Here is a 12,980-nt window from a genome sequence, read left to right as displayed (position 1 = left end):
ACGGCGCAGAGTCACGACGCTTATTTTACCCCCTCCCTCAAAAAAAAAAGAAAAAAAAATAAAAAAAGGTTAGAAAGAATAAATGAGAGATATTACTATTACGAGAGGAAGAGAGACAAACAGATATCTTCCAAGATATCTTTCTAGCTATCCTTCTAAATATCTTTTTTCTAAAACAATCATCTATACAAAGTATATTAATAAAAGTATATATAAAAATTAATAAAAATTTATATAAAGTATATTAATTAAATATTTATATAAAGTATACGAAATATAAAAAGAGAGAGAGAGAGAGAGAGAAAATGGTAAGTCTCTCTGATCGGCTCGATAACACAGTAGGCAAGTCCAGCATACCACTACCACCACTACCACCCTCGGAGTTTCCTTTACCCCTTTACCCCACCACGACTACTCTCTCTCTCTCTCTCTTGAGTTCCCCTAGCATTTAAAGCTCTCTCATACGTTCAACCTCGACGATGCCATATGCCATTGCATCCTGAAAGGATTAACTCGTGATATGGAATGGATAATAAACTATTTAGAACTTTCCTAACTAAAACGTAGAAAAATTGAAACAAAATCGGAATAGTAGGGAGTTGCGATAAAAGATAAAAAAAAAAATAAATAAAAATAAAAATAAAAAGTAAAAAAAAAAAACAAGGTAGAAAAAGAGAATGAAAAGGAAAGACATGAGAAACATGAAATAGGATTGTTATCGAGGCACGAAAAAAGTATTACGAAATTTTTTATTATGTTGCGATCATTCGAAAGGAGAAAAAAGATGACAAGAGGTTTGATTCGGTCCGATCCATCGAGTTTTCTCGCGGTAGGGTGGGGGGTGAGTGTGAGGGAGAGAGAGAGAGAGAGAGAGAGAGAGAGAGAGAGAGAGAGAGAGAGAGAGAGAGAGAGAGAGTGAGAAAGAGAGAGGGGAGGAAGGAAGGGGGAGGGAGAACGGATACTACACACCGATAACGTGTAAGCGTGTGTTCCTTTTCGTGGACGGGAGAGTTAGTCGTGCACGCGTGCGCTGATATATGTGTACATACGAGAGAGCAAGAAAGAAATAAAGAAAGACAGAAACGACAGAGTGAAAAGAGTGGTGGAACGAGAGGTGGAAGAGAGAGAGAAAGAGAGAGAGAGGTGGCTTGCAAAAGCACGCACTCACGCATACACGCACACGTAAAACGCGAGAGACACGATAGTAGCACGTTTAAAACACAGAACCGTCACACTCTCTGTGACAAAGGAGAAACCCTTGATTACTATTACTAGTCTCTACGTAGTTTTGATATTTGTGTATGTGTGTGTGTGTGTGTGTGTATATACACATTTTTTTTTAATCAAGATGACAGACAGACCAATTTAAACGATTTAAACGTCAGTCGGCAAAGCCATGTGTATACGTATATATCTATGCATGTATTTATATATTTTCTTTCGTTATAGGTTAAAGAGACAACACGATGACGTTTATTTCTTTCTTTCTTTCCCTTCCTCTTTCTCTCTCTCTCTCTCTTTGTCTATCTGTCTTTTCACATGTAAGTGTATACGAATAGGAGAAAAATACAGATAGAGATAGAGATAGAGATAGAGAAACAGAGACAGACAGAGAACAAAGAGAGAAAAAATGAAACAATTAAAATATTATTACATTAAAGGATAACTCACCGAATCGAAGTATAGCGCGAGGCAGTAGCACAATCCACCGAGCCTGGAGTCGTCCCCACGGGTCAAATGATCCTGTCGGGCCCCATGGCCGTTCTCGAGACTATCGACGCGCACGCGAATTCGTCTTTCGTTGTTTGTCAGAAATGTCTCTCGTGATCAGCCGTGTCCTCCTCCTCCTCTTCTTCCTCCTCCTCCTTCGAAAGAGACTCCCGTTCGATCGTCTTCTTCCTTCTCTTCGCTCTCTCGACCCACGACGGAAATGGAGTTGAACCGATGATATATACCTTGGAAAGGGTGAGCGAGCGACAGAGTGAGTAAGAGATATTAGGAGAGGGGGTACCGTGTACGGGGAGAAACGGAGATGGAGAAACAGACAGAGAGGGAGAGAGAGAGAGAGAGACAGAAAGAAAGGGAGAGAGAGAGTGAAAGAGAGAGAAAGAAAAACGACGTAAGGCAGTCACGAGCAAAAGCTCTCACCACCCACCGACCGCTTCGAAGGTCTGTTGCCAACTGACCCAGGCGGTGACAGCTACTGCCTGATCGACACTGCTGCCAACGGTCGAGATGAGAACTAACCTAGCTTGCATCTTTCTCTCTCTCTCTTTCTCTTTCTCTCTCTCTCTCTCTCTCTCTCTCTCTCATTCTTTCTCATTTTATTCTCTCTCTTACGTGTCGAACGTTGCAACGGTCGAAGGTTAAACGATTACCCTTTAATGTCGATTCGATTCTATGAGATGTGAATTTTCTTTGACTCGTATCGTCGAACCCTTTCCTCTTTACCTTTTTAACTTTCCTTCATCGAGAAAATCATGGACGCGATGTCGTTCTTCCTTTCCTACGCTCTATCTCTATCTCTCTCTTTCACACGCGTGCTCGTACATATCTCTACGAATTCATTTTAATGGAATTTAAACGTACGCGATACTTTTTCCGTCGATGTCACTCCTTAACATTCCCATTATTAATATCACTCGCACGATCTAAAATACGTGTCTTTACACACAGGTTAAATGTCGTCTGTAGTACGTAGCGTAACGTTCGAAAGGATAGACTAGACGTATGCATGCATGTACGATGTTACTCGGTAAGGTTGCCGGCACTGTCGATCATCTGACGATCAGCTGTAATTCACGCCTCGTCGCTAGCCACGCGCTCGCTCGCGTTCGATCTATACGAGAGATGGTTTACTCTACGTAGGTTCGACGTTTTTTAATTTCCTTTTTTTTTGTTTTTGTTTTTTATTTCTCAAAAGAGATATATCACGTAATATTACTGCAAGATTTATTATTTTATAATTAATCGTAGAACGTCTTAGTTTTAGCGCATAGAACCGATCTCGATTTATGTACCTTTTTTTTTTTCTTTTCTCTTTTCCTTTTTTTTTCTCTTTTGTCGGTCAAACTCGTGTCGAAGATGTATTTTTACGCGTTTCGAAATCAAGGTTAATTGGCGTCACTAGCGTGGGTCGATACGTTGGCGTGCGAAGCTTCGTTAACTTAATGAGCGATATCAAACCTGTATGAAACTTAATGTATATAAGCTGCATCATTGAGTCCATGATGACGTGATATGTGGAACGATCGGAAAAAGAAAAGCGTTGACTCACGAGATTGATTATATAAACGACTGTGTCTGTATTTATGTACACTGTACATAAATACGTAAAATCGCATTTAAATTAATTAATTCTAAATAAAAGTACAAATCGTACAGGTGTCCTTGTTTATTAAATGTAATTATAAAACGACGAGCTGCATGTATTTTAGAAATTTCCTTTTTGTTCGTAAAATAAAATCGATAAGAAGTACTGTCGGTTTCTTCTTTTTTTCAGCCTTTCTTTGAGCTTGCTCGTTCGGTCGCTCGCTCGTACCATCGTTGTTCGCTGTTGTTATATTACGTACAAAATAAATCGGCGTTACATCGACAAGGATGACGCAAAACACGACTCTTGTTCGACTCGAGAAATATAAAATCTGTAATTAAATCCACGACGAAGTACGAATACCATAAGATATCATAATCTATTCAATTTTTATCTATTTTCAATTTTATTTACAAATAACTGACGGAGCGATAAATGATGGTAAAAATATTTCGAACAGCACGTTGATCATTGAACGACAACAAAGCTGTAAGATTATTGGAACACATTTTGCAGAGTGATCATGGTGATAGATTTTTGAACATTGCTTTTATAAGAATCAATCACTTTTTGCCAGATTTCTTGATACCGCCAGTGACTAAAGGACCTTTCTGGCTAGCCTTTTTTGCTGCTTCAGCTAATGCTTTTTGTTGTTCCTTTTGCTTTTGCTTGAAAGCTACATCTTCGTCGTCTAATTCTTTAGAATCCTTCTTCGGTGCCTTCAACGGTTTCTTCTTACCTCCTTCTCGGCTAGACATTCTGTAAAATTATTAAAGTTGATTAGCATTCTTCTGATAACGAGAACTTGTAGTCTAACTTTGCTATTATATCTATTTTACTTGGTATAATATAATTAATGCAATTTCTTAATGGCATATGTTATGCAAGATCGGTTGCGACAATACAATTTCTAAAGTATTTCAAAATAAAATTGGAACGTAATTTCTTTCTCAATCTTCTTCGAGGTTTATAAAGTACATTTAAACGATTAAAGTGAGAACTTTTTGTATTTCCACATAGTGCAAAAAAGAGATCATAGATAACTCAGTTAGATTAAATAATCATATAATTAACAAAATAATAATATAATCAATAGTTCATTGACCATGACGGAAATGATGTAAAACTTAACCTCTATCACGTTACATCCATCTGTCTGATATCGTAAGTTCGTAAAATACATAAATATATAGCCCTGATAATTTCATTACAATGCTTAAGATGTTCGTATTATTATTTATTGATCGAATATTCTGTATTTTAATATTTTAATTACTACAAATAAAAAACACGCGTTCGGCATGTTACTGTGACAAAGGATTGTACATACGTCGACTACATACATTTTTCATACAAACTAAATGTTCTAGATGTAAAAATTAAAGTTTACGTACCTGCAATTCTGTAAACAAAGTCGTTAAATATGTTAAAAATAATACGTTTGTCGAAGTAACAGAAATAAAATTCGAGAAATCAGAGCCTTCTTTCTATCTCAGGATACCGGAGGAAATACCAATCGCCATCTCTTCTTCGATTTATTGGATCGTGCTGCTATTGGCTGAGAAGCAATACGCAGTGCCACCTACTGGCAGAATATGATAATAGCCGGCAGAAGCCATTACGATTCTAACGCGAGTTCAAACGTGCGTGTTTTTGTACTTCGCTTATTATTTTCCGCTTATATTTTTGTTAGAAGCATTATTTAACGTAGTATTAAGATATTAAGATATCACGCTGTTATCGCAGGTATATATTCTTTATTTGGTAATGACAGATTTGACGTAGGTTAAGTAAAATGAGTGAAAATGTTTTCGACGAAAAAATACTGCGTAGTAACTATTAAAGATTTGCGACTTTTATTTATTACGAATTTGTAGTTTATGAGATTTGCGTATTAGCGAATGCTTTTATAAATTAGAACAATATATAATAATTTAGGAAAGCGAGAAGAAATTTTTCTTCGGAACGAAAACACGTACATATATATATATGTATGTGTGTCTGTGATGTGTTTATGTGTATATGTTTCGATATACACACACTATATAAATAATGTAACATACTTTTGGAATCGTTCGTTTTTCGTAAGAAAGGTTGGATGCGACTGTCGGTAAATTACCATCGCGTATTAATACCATCCTCCGATAGTTCAAAGAATTTCTTTAAATATACACTTAATTGTTATTTATATTAACACATAATAACATATATTGATTATTTTATAGTTATGGGACTTGACGAGTTACGATGAAAAACTATGAATCGTTACGTTGTAAATGGAGATATTCCAGATTCAGTTACCGGCAGAAAAATTATCGGTAAGTGAAATACTACTATTTCTAATCTTTTCATTGATAAAATATCAATGAAGTTATTGATTCATTGATGGAATATCAATGAAAATTGTTTCATTGATAATTCGTTCATCGCTCATTGATTCGTTGATATTATATAAAAAGATGTAATGGTAAAAGATGAAAAAGTTTCACAAGAATCTTGGCAGATTTTATTTAGAACATAATTGACCGTTACATTTAACAGAGGAATAATAATATTTCGATTAGTAAAGCATATTGGATACACAACTAGAATAAAGTGTCCTTTCTTTCGCGATGTGTCGCGTATCAAATTCGCAAATAATAATATCACTTTTCTTTTATTCTCCACGACAAGCGTTACGACATGTAACAAGTACTTTTACATCGATCGAATTGGAATAAATTTATCATATCATTTTTTTCGCTTTTTTTTCTTTTTTTTTTTTTTAATAGCGTTAGTTTCGAATCCGGTCTCTTCGATGGATTTACCGGAATACATACAAACATTTTTGAAAAAGTAAAAGAACTGAGGACTCTCGTGGAGTACGGCGTACGATTAAATACGTAGATCAGTCGTGAAATCTTTTTTTTTTCAATTTTTTTTCTTTTTCAATTTTTCCTTCGTTCTTTTTCCTTGGTTTTTCATTTTGTCTTATGTATATCGCATAAACGTGTTAGTACAAGTACATACGTTATTACGACTGTATGTGTGTGTATATATGTACGCATGTATGTGTATATGTATGCGTGTATGAATGTGCGTTTGCCTCTTCTGCCATGATCGAAAAAAAAAAGACTGTAGAAACTTCTGCTCTTCTTATTTAACTTTTTAAAGTTCTATCGTTTATCATCCAGCGATGTCCGATCTTTGGTACTCGTCTCAATGGACGCACGATCGACGTTTTTCTCTTCGCACTGTCGAATCCGAGATCTTCTTCCCTTCGTTATTTCATTTTTATTTTATTCTATTTTATTTTATTTTATTTTATTTTATTTTATCTTACTTTTCTTTCTTTTTATTCTCCTCGTTTGAACAATCTCTTAGATAGACATTGCGAAAAGAATGCGGCTCTCGTTTTCGGTACCTCTATACATAGGAAACGTTAGGAGTGGCCTATGCATAGTGTTTAATGACTTCCTCGCTCCTTTACAATATAATTTCGCTATTAACGTTAATACTTCGTGCTGCTAGAGATTAGCCTTAGGTTCATTTAGTGCACTTTCTCCGCTATTAAGATCTATCGGAGCGACATAATTTGCCGTTATGTTCTCGCGAGCACACATCGCACGATTCGAATCCTTCCATCGTTCTCGCTGCTCTCCGGGGATCGTTTAAAATGAATGCTCGAAACGACGTAGAAAATTACATCGAAACGTTTAGAATCGTTTACGAGAACCGCAAATCTAGATAAGGTACGCATGTACGTAAGTATTCATATTTTATCGATCTTAGAATGACGAATATATTGTATTCGTAAATTGTACGAACGAAAACGATCACGAACGGGAAAATGAACGTATTATTTCAGTTAAAAGTGTAGTTTTACGTCAGTTTTGATTCGTTTGTGAATGAACGAGGACGATCGATAAAAAAAAAAAAAAGAGAGAGAGAAAAAAAGAAAAATACCGAGACAAAACAAAATGGTCGTTGTTCTTTAATCAATGAAATATGAATGAAAGTTAACAAACAGAAAGGAGCAAAACGAAGTGACATTTTCTTTTTTTGTTTTTTTTTTTGTTTTTGAATGAAAAGCTTTGTTCTCGTTCGACCCCCGTGAGATCTTTTTTTAAGCGAGCTCTACTAGAACACTACCGATGGTGGACGGATCGTACGTTCGCAATATCTCTCTGCACTCCAAGCCATACATACTTAAACGTGTCCTAGACTAGTTTACACTGGATTCGGGTTACTTCACACACTGCAAAAGCTGTTGGAGTTACGTTGAAGTTTATAAACATACTAATCTTCTTGATCCACTGTCCCACATAAGTGATCCCACGCAGGCGAAGAATAAAAATATTTCGTAGATTTATTATCGGTATATAATAGGGAATATCATCGTTTTTCTTCTTTTTTTTTGTTTCTTTTCTTTTCTTTTCTTTTCTTTCGTTCGTTCGTTCGTTCTTTCTTTCTTTCTTTCTTTCTTTCTTTCTTCTCTTCCTTCCTCCTTTCCTTTTTTTTTCTTTTCATTTTTTTCATTTTTTTCTCTTTTTTTTTTCCTTTTTAACTCAACTCGAAGAACGTGTAATTAAAACGGAATAGAGCATCTCTAATCACGCTTAGAAAATCTAATCCAAATCTAACAGAATCGCAACTCGATATTTTCATCGACGTTGAATCATCCAAAGATCAACATATACATTATGTATACGAATATCTATGTAAGAATAACAAAACGTTGGATTATATAATGCAAATGAAAACGCTTTAGAAATTAACATAGAAGTCTATTTCGTATGCGAGCAAACGATGCATTTATCGTCGACGATATTAGGAACGAAAATTTTGGACGTTATTTATTCTACGTATCACGTAACTCTCTCTCTCTCTCTCTCTCTCTCTCTTTCCCCTTCGTATTTTCATCGTTCATTCGCACCAAGTACATATATAAGTATACATATGTATTTATGTATACGTACGTATGTATATACATATACTTTGGTTTAAAAAGAAAATAATAACCATGGATGATAAATCGTCGCGAGTGATGCGGGACAGCAGGACAGCGGGTCGAGTCGCGTCCCGATAACATTATGCAATAACTTTTGTTTTTAGAGAATACCGTATAAACGCGCATCTATTAAAAACACTGAAAAATAAATAACGCGAAACAATATACAATATTTTACAGTAGCACTGTTATTAATATCGCAATTGTTCAGGATTCCATAAAGCCGGGAACAAACTTTCGAAATTGGTCGATCATTCGTTTTGAAGTTCCAGTTGAAAACTGTGAGAATGCGATCGGTTCGTTTTGTTACGCCTATGGCTATGCTATACGTTTGTTTTATTCCAATCGTTTCGATTGTCGTCATTAAATGAGTCTCTCTCTCTCTCTCTCTCTCTCTCTCTCTCTCTCTCTCTCTCTCTCTTTTTATCTCTTTCTCTCTAGGAACGCAATTGAAACGATCGAAACCTCTTCGGCGAGCAAGAATTGGAGCGTATAAACTGATTATCAGAATTGTCACGAGTTAAGCGTATGGTATGGTTCGAAGGAAAATCGGATCGGAAATTTTCCGTTGCAAAAACGAGCGGGCGTTGGAGAGAGAGTAGTGGAGGAGGTTTTGCGGAGGGAAAAACGGGGGTGAGCTTGTAATTGACCACGGCGATACGTATTAACAACGTTTCCAACGGGAACACCAATTTTTCGATCGTTTCCGAAAGTAGAATCACCGGCCTGCGGTTCTGTCAATCGTACGATTCGAGCATCGAATTTTGCCATAGAAATCGCGATAGTTTTCGATTTGGCCGACGATCGAATGATGCTATACGTTTTACACATTGTCTTTCTCTTTCTCTCTCTCTCTCTCTCTCTCTCTCTTTCTCTTTCTCTCTCTCTCTCTCTTTCTTCTTTATCTGCTCCTCCCTTTATCCTTATTCACTTTATACAATTCTACTTAAACTTTATATTGGACTATCGCTATATCGACTTACAATCGTGATTTTTTTTCCCCTTGTTTATGCATAAAATATCATAAAATACATTCTTTATTTATTCGCTATGCTCTAGACTCGTCGTTCCGGTGAATCCCGTACGTCATTTTCACGTAATATTATTATATACCGCCGGGACAATTTTATCATCTTATCATTTTTATTTATACACCGAACGATCGAAAGACCGATCATGAATATTCTACAGTATCTATATGTGTAAATACGTATTAATAAACGTTTCTAAATAATCTCCGACGATCTTCAAAACTTTCCGATATTTTTAGCAAAATATTTCGACTCGATTAAGATAATTTTTAGTTCTTTCTTTCTTCCTTTCTTTTTTTTTTTATCTTTTTTTCACTTTTTTCTTCTTCTTCTTTCTCTTCCTCTTCTACTCCTTCCTTGATGTTTACTCCTACGATCGTTCGTTATTCTTATCATCTGAGAATTAATATTCGAATTAGGAGTTAAGTTAGAAGGGAAATTTGCAATTACAGAGCATACACGAAGGAGTACTTTTTATTTTTCACATTCATCGATCGATGAGACGTTTTATCAATGCGAAAAATATTTTGCGAAAATAGATGGCTTTTCACTTTCACTTTTGTTCTCTTCTTTTTCTTCTTCTTCTTCTTCTTCTCTCCCCCCCTCTCTGTCTCTCTCTCTCTCTCTTTTTTATTTTTTTATCGTTTTATCTTTTACAATGAAAAGACGTCGACGTTGATGACACACGGAACGACGAGTCGTTGATGACTCACGACGACTTTCATACGAATCGTTCGATAGGTACGAGCGACAAAGGAATTTAACGAAAAAGCACGGCGGCACTAGTAAGCTTGCACGGACATGTCATATGCTACGGCGATCTTAATTGGTTTCTTTTTTTTTCTTTTTTAATAATTTTTGTTTTTTTTTTATTTGGTATTTTTAATATTCGTCTTAAACTTTTCTCTCGGAATATCCTACGTTCGCGAAGTACTTCGTCCGTTTCTTTCTCTTTTTTTTTTCTTTTATTTTTTTCTCACACTTTTGAGAATGTCGGAACATTTTCCTTCGCTACGTTCGTTCATCGACTATCTATAACGCGACTCTTTCTCTCTCTCTCTCTCTCTCTCTCTCTCTCTCTTTCATTTTTTCTTTCTCACTCTTTCTCTCAGTACGTGTCTAAAATGTAAAAAGTTTGCGCACGCGCGCGTGTCTCTTCGTGGTAGGTCGAGAAACGCGGAAGTACATCTATTTTTATTATTTAATTATATTTCTTCTTTGTTATTCTCCCACCCCCCTCCCCCTCTTTCTTTTCCCTTTTTTTTCTTTCTTTTCTTTTTCTTCCTCCGCTCTCATCGAATATAAAGATAAAGGCAAACTTTTATAACAGGCTATACGGACCTTCTTCGAATGATTACGTATTAATTTAATCACGATTATATTCGTTAAGTTCACTCTCATTCCTTTATTATAGGAAGGTATAAGCAGGTATAGCTTATCAAAAGTGCCAACAGAGTTGTACAATTCACACGTGAGAACTCTTCGAACAAGGAAGCTTCTAATTTTCCATTCGAATAAGTGTCGAGCGAGAGCGTAACTCGACTCGAAAGTCGTCGAATCGAATCGCCACAAGCCGAGATAGAATCGCAAATGGAATTCGTTGTTGAATCTCGTTAAATTGAGAGCACCCGGTATATATTTATCGACGTACCGTATCAACCCCGTCACTACGCTTTTTAGGCCATTGAATCTTTTATCATGACGCGTTGGGTCGGGTGATGTTTGTTTGTTGAAATAATTACGGCTTCATTAGTTCGTGCTACAATGTTGCAATCATTCGAAAACGATGTTATCATAATTTAGATATATATACCTACGTTAAAAGATCGCTTGTAAATTTTGTCCGCGTTATTAGATTCACAATTTGATTATTATTTTTATCTCGTTAATGCGTGTCTACTCATTTTTCTTTTATATATTTGTTTATTTATTCTTTCATTCGTTCGTTCGTTTATTTATTTATTTATTTATTATTTCTTCCTTTTTATTCTCTCTCTCTCTCTTTTTCCTTTTTTTTTTTTGGACAAGAATAACGATTTGCGTGACGTTCGCGTTTCCGATCCCACAAGAAGAGACACTGGAACGGGTCAAGGAGATGTAAGGAATACTTTGTACAAGAGCGTCCTGAACGCGTCAGCGAAACCGAAAGTATGCTCGAAGAATTTCCTTTAAAACGGTCGAGGAGCGTGCTTTTATGATAGATCGGATCTTCTCCTTCGCACTTTGGTTTATTTAGTTTACAACAAGAGACGAGGGCGGATCTTCGAGGTGATTTAAATTAAACTCGATCCTTGTAATCGATATTTTTTTTTGACTCGTCGACTTATTTTTTTTTCTTTTTTTTTCCTTTTTTTTTGTTTTCAACGACGAATAAAATTCTTCCTTAATGATACATCCAATCGTCCGATGTGAACGGTTCGTCCATTCAACAACGAAATGATTAATTTTTTCTTTTACTTTTTTGTTTTTTTTTTGTTTTTTTTTTGTTTTTTTTTTTTTCATTCTCGTCATTATAATTCGATACTAGTTCCACGTCCCGTCGCTCTATAAAGGATTTTCAAAATTTTCCCTCTGCCTTCGGATTACTTGTTCGCCTCAAAGAAACCGCCTGTCGTATCGAAGGACGTGCTGATCCTGGAAATCCTATTACAGGATTCAAAGATCATCCTTGGCGCGTTCTTTTTCTCATAAAATGAAATCTTTTTCGTCCACGTGTTCTACTCTCTCGAACTTCCACGTGTTCTAAGATAAGGTTCACGACAACTCCTTTCGGCCAAATACTTTTCTATTTTCTATCGTAGTTACCACGTCCTTTCTCATAATTCACTCTCATTCTCTTTTTCCGTTTTCAAGATCATTCGACATACTTTCGTTCACATTTTTTTCTCCTTCTTCTTTTTTCTTTTGTTTGTTTGTTGTGTGTCTTTCTTTTTTTTTTTTTTCTTACAAAGAAAAAAGATGACGTCGCTCTTCCTTTCGATCCTTCCTAAATGGAAAAAAAAGAAAAAAGAAAAAAAAAAAGAAAAAAAATGTATACACGTGAGAATGACGTATCATCGACGAGGTTTCTTTTTTAAAATTCAATGATCGATCGCGTGTTAACATTAAAAATTCTCTATAGACGTAATTCGAATCGATCGAATCGAATTAACTCGTTGTTGCAATAATGCTTTCGTTGGTCTCGTTATTTCTCTTTCTCCTTCTAGTTTCTAAAAAAATAGGCCACGATCGATAACTTCGTCATTCGTGTATCCATTTTTCTTTTTGTTTCTTTTTCTTTTTTTTTCCTATTTAAAGCTTCAACTCGAACCGCAGATATTTTTGATTCTCCGATCTAATCGAATACACATCTTTTTTTGATCCTCTTCCAGACCGTAGACGCATAGATCGATACCTTCACGTTTTGTCAGGATAATCTGTAAAATATGAAAAAAGAATTAATAATTTTCGATGGAAAATTGATCGATATCGATTTCTTTAAATATAAAACAAAAGAATGAAAGATGGACAATTTCGATATCGTTAAAAATGAACTTGGGGGAAAAAAACTTTAGTTTCATCGAACTAAAGAAGATATATACGGTCGTTGGTTTTTATCGACTATATTCTATCTTTTTTTTTTTTTTTTTTCTTTCTTCGGATAATA

The 12,980-nt window shown here is 35.6% G+C and overlaps 3 protein-coding genes and 1 long non-coding RNA gene across 13 annotated transcripts in view; 1 reads left to right on the top strand and 3 right to left on the bottom strand.

Annotated features, from left to right (window-relative positions):
• LOC127069561 (protein FAM214A) overlaps window positions 1-12,980 on the bottom strand; it is a 133,777-nt gene that overhangs the window by 47,541 nt on the left and 73,256 nt on the right. Inside the window, exons 1-2 of one of the 4 annotated variants that reach the window (XM_051006737.1) lie at window positions 3,021-3,537; window positions 1,672-1,955 (exon numbers count right to left, since the gene is read on the bottom strand). The exons of 1 other annotated variant lie outside the window; for it this stretch is intronic. The gene's annotated coding sequence lies outside the window, so the exon portion shown is untranslated. Of the gene's footprint in view, window positions 1-1,671; window positions 2,203-2,451; window positions 2,782-3,020; window positions 3,538-12,980 lie in introns of those variants that run through there. 2 more of the 4 variants (XM_051006728.1, XM_051006746.1) reach the window with 2 other exon arrangements.
• LOC127069762 (translation machinery-associated protein 7 homolog) lies at window positions 3,686-4,864 on the bottom strand. Its single transcript, XM_051007203.1, has 2 exons — window positions 4,708-4,864; window positions 3,686-4,072 (listed from the first exon to the last, which is right to left on the bottom strand). Exon 2 carries the CDS (start codon window positions 4,069-4,071, stop codon window positions 3,877-3,879), a length of 195 nt encoding a protein of 64 aa, XP_050863160.1. The 5' UTR covers window position 4,072; window positions 4,708-4,864; the 3' UTR covers window positions 3,686-3,876.
• The window catches only part of LOC127069774 (uncharacterized), a 275,276-nt gene continuing 267,165 nt past the window's right edge, over window positions 4,870-12,980 (top strand). For all 7 annotated transcript variants that reach the window (XR_007783716.1, XR_007783718.1, XR_007783714.1 and 4 more), the window contains exons 1-2: window positions 4,870-5,059; window positions 5,539-5,631. This is a non-coding gene — a long non-coding RNA (uncharacterized LOC127069774). The remainder of the gene's footprint in view (window positions 5,060-5,538; window positions 5,632-12,980) is intronic.
• The window catches only part of LOC127069705 (protein vein), a 231,043-nt gene continuing 223,867 nt past the window's right edge, over window positions 5,805-12,980 (bottom strand). Inside the window, exon 9 of the mRNA XM_051007062.1 lies at window positions 5,805-12,750. The gene's annotated coding sequence lies outside the window, so the exon portion shown is untranslated. The remainder of the gene's footprint in view (window positions 12,751-12,980) is intronic.

Source organism: Vespula vulgaris, chromosome 1 (assembly GCF_905475345.1).
Source record: "Vespula vulgaris chromosome 1, iyVesVulg1.1, whole genome shotgun sequence".
Lineage (NCBI taxonomy): Eukaryota > Metazoa > Arthropoda > Insecta > Hymenoptera > Vespidae > Vespula > Vespula vulgaris.
Note: the sequence above shows the minus strand (reverse complement) of the source record. Positions and strands in the feature narration are given on the sequence as shown.

Excerpts from the sequence above, each read along its gene's own strand:
- LOC127069762 (XM_051007203.1), bottom strand. The coding sequence starts at position 4,071 with ATGTCTAGCCGAGAAGGAGGTAAGAAGAAACCGTTGAAGGCACCGAAG.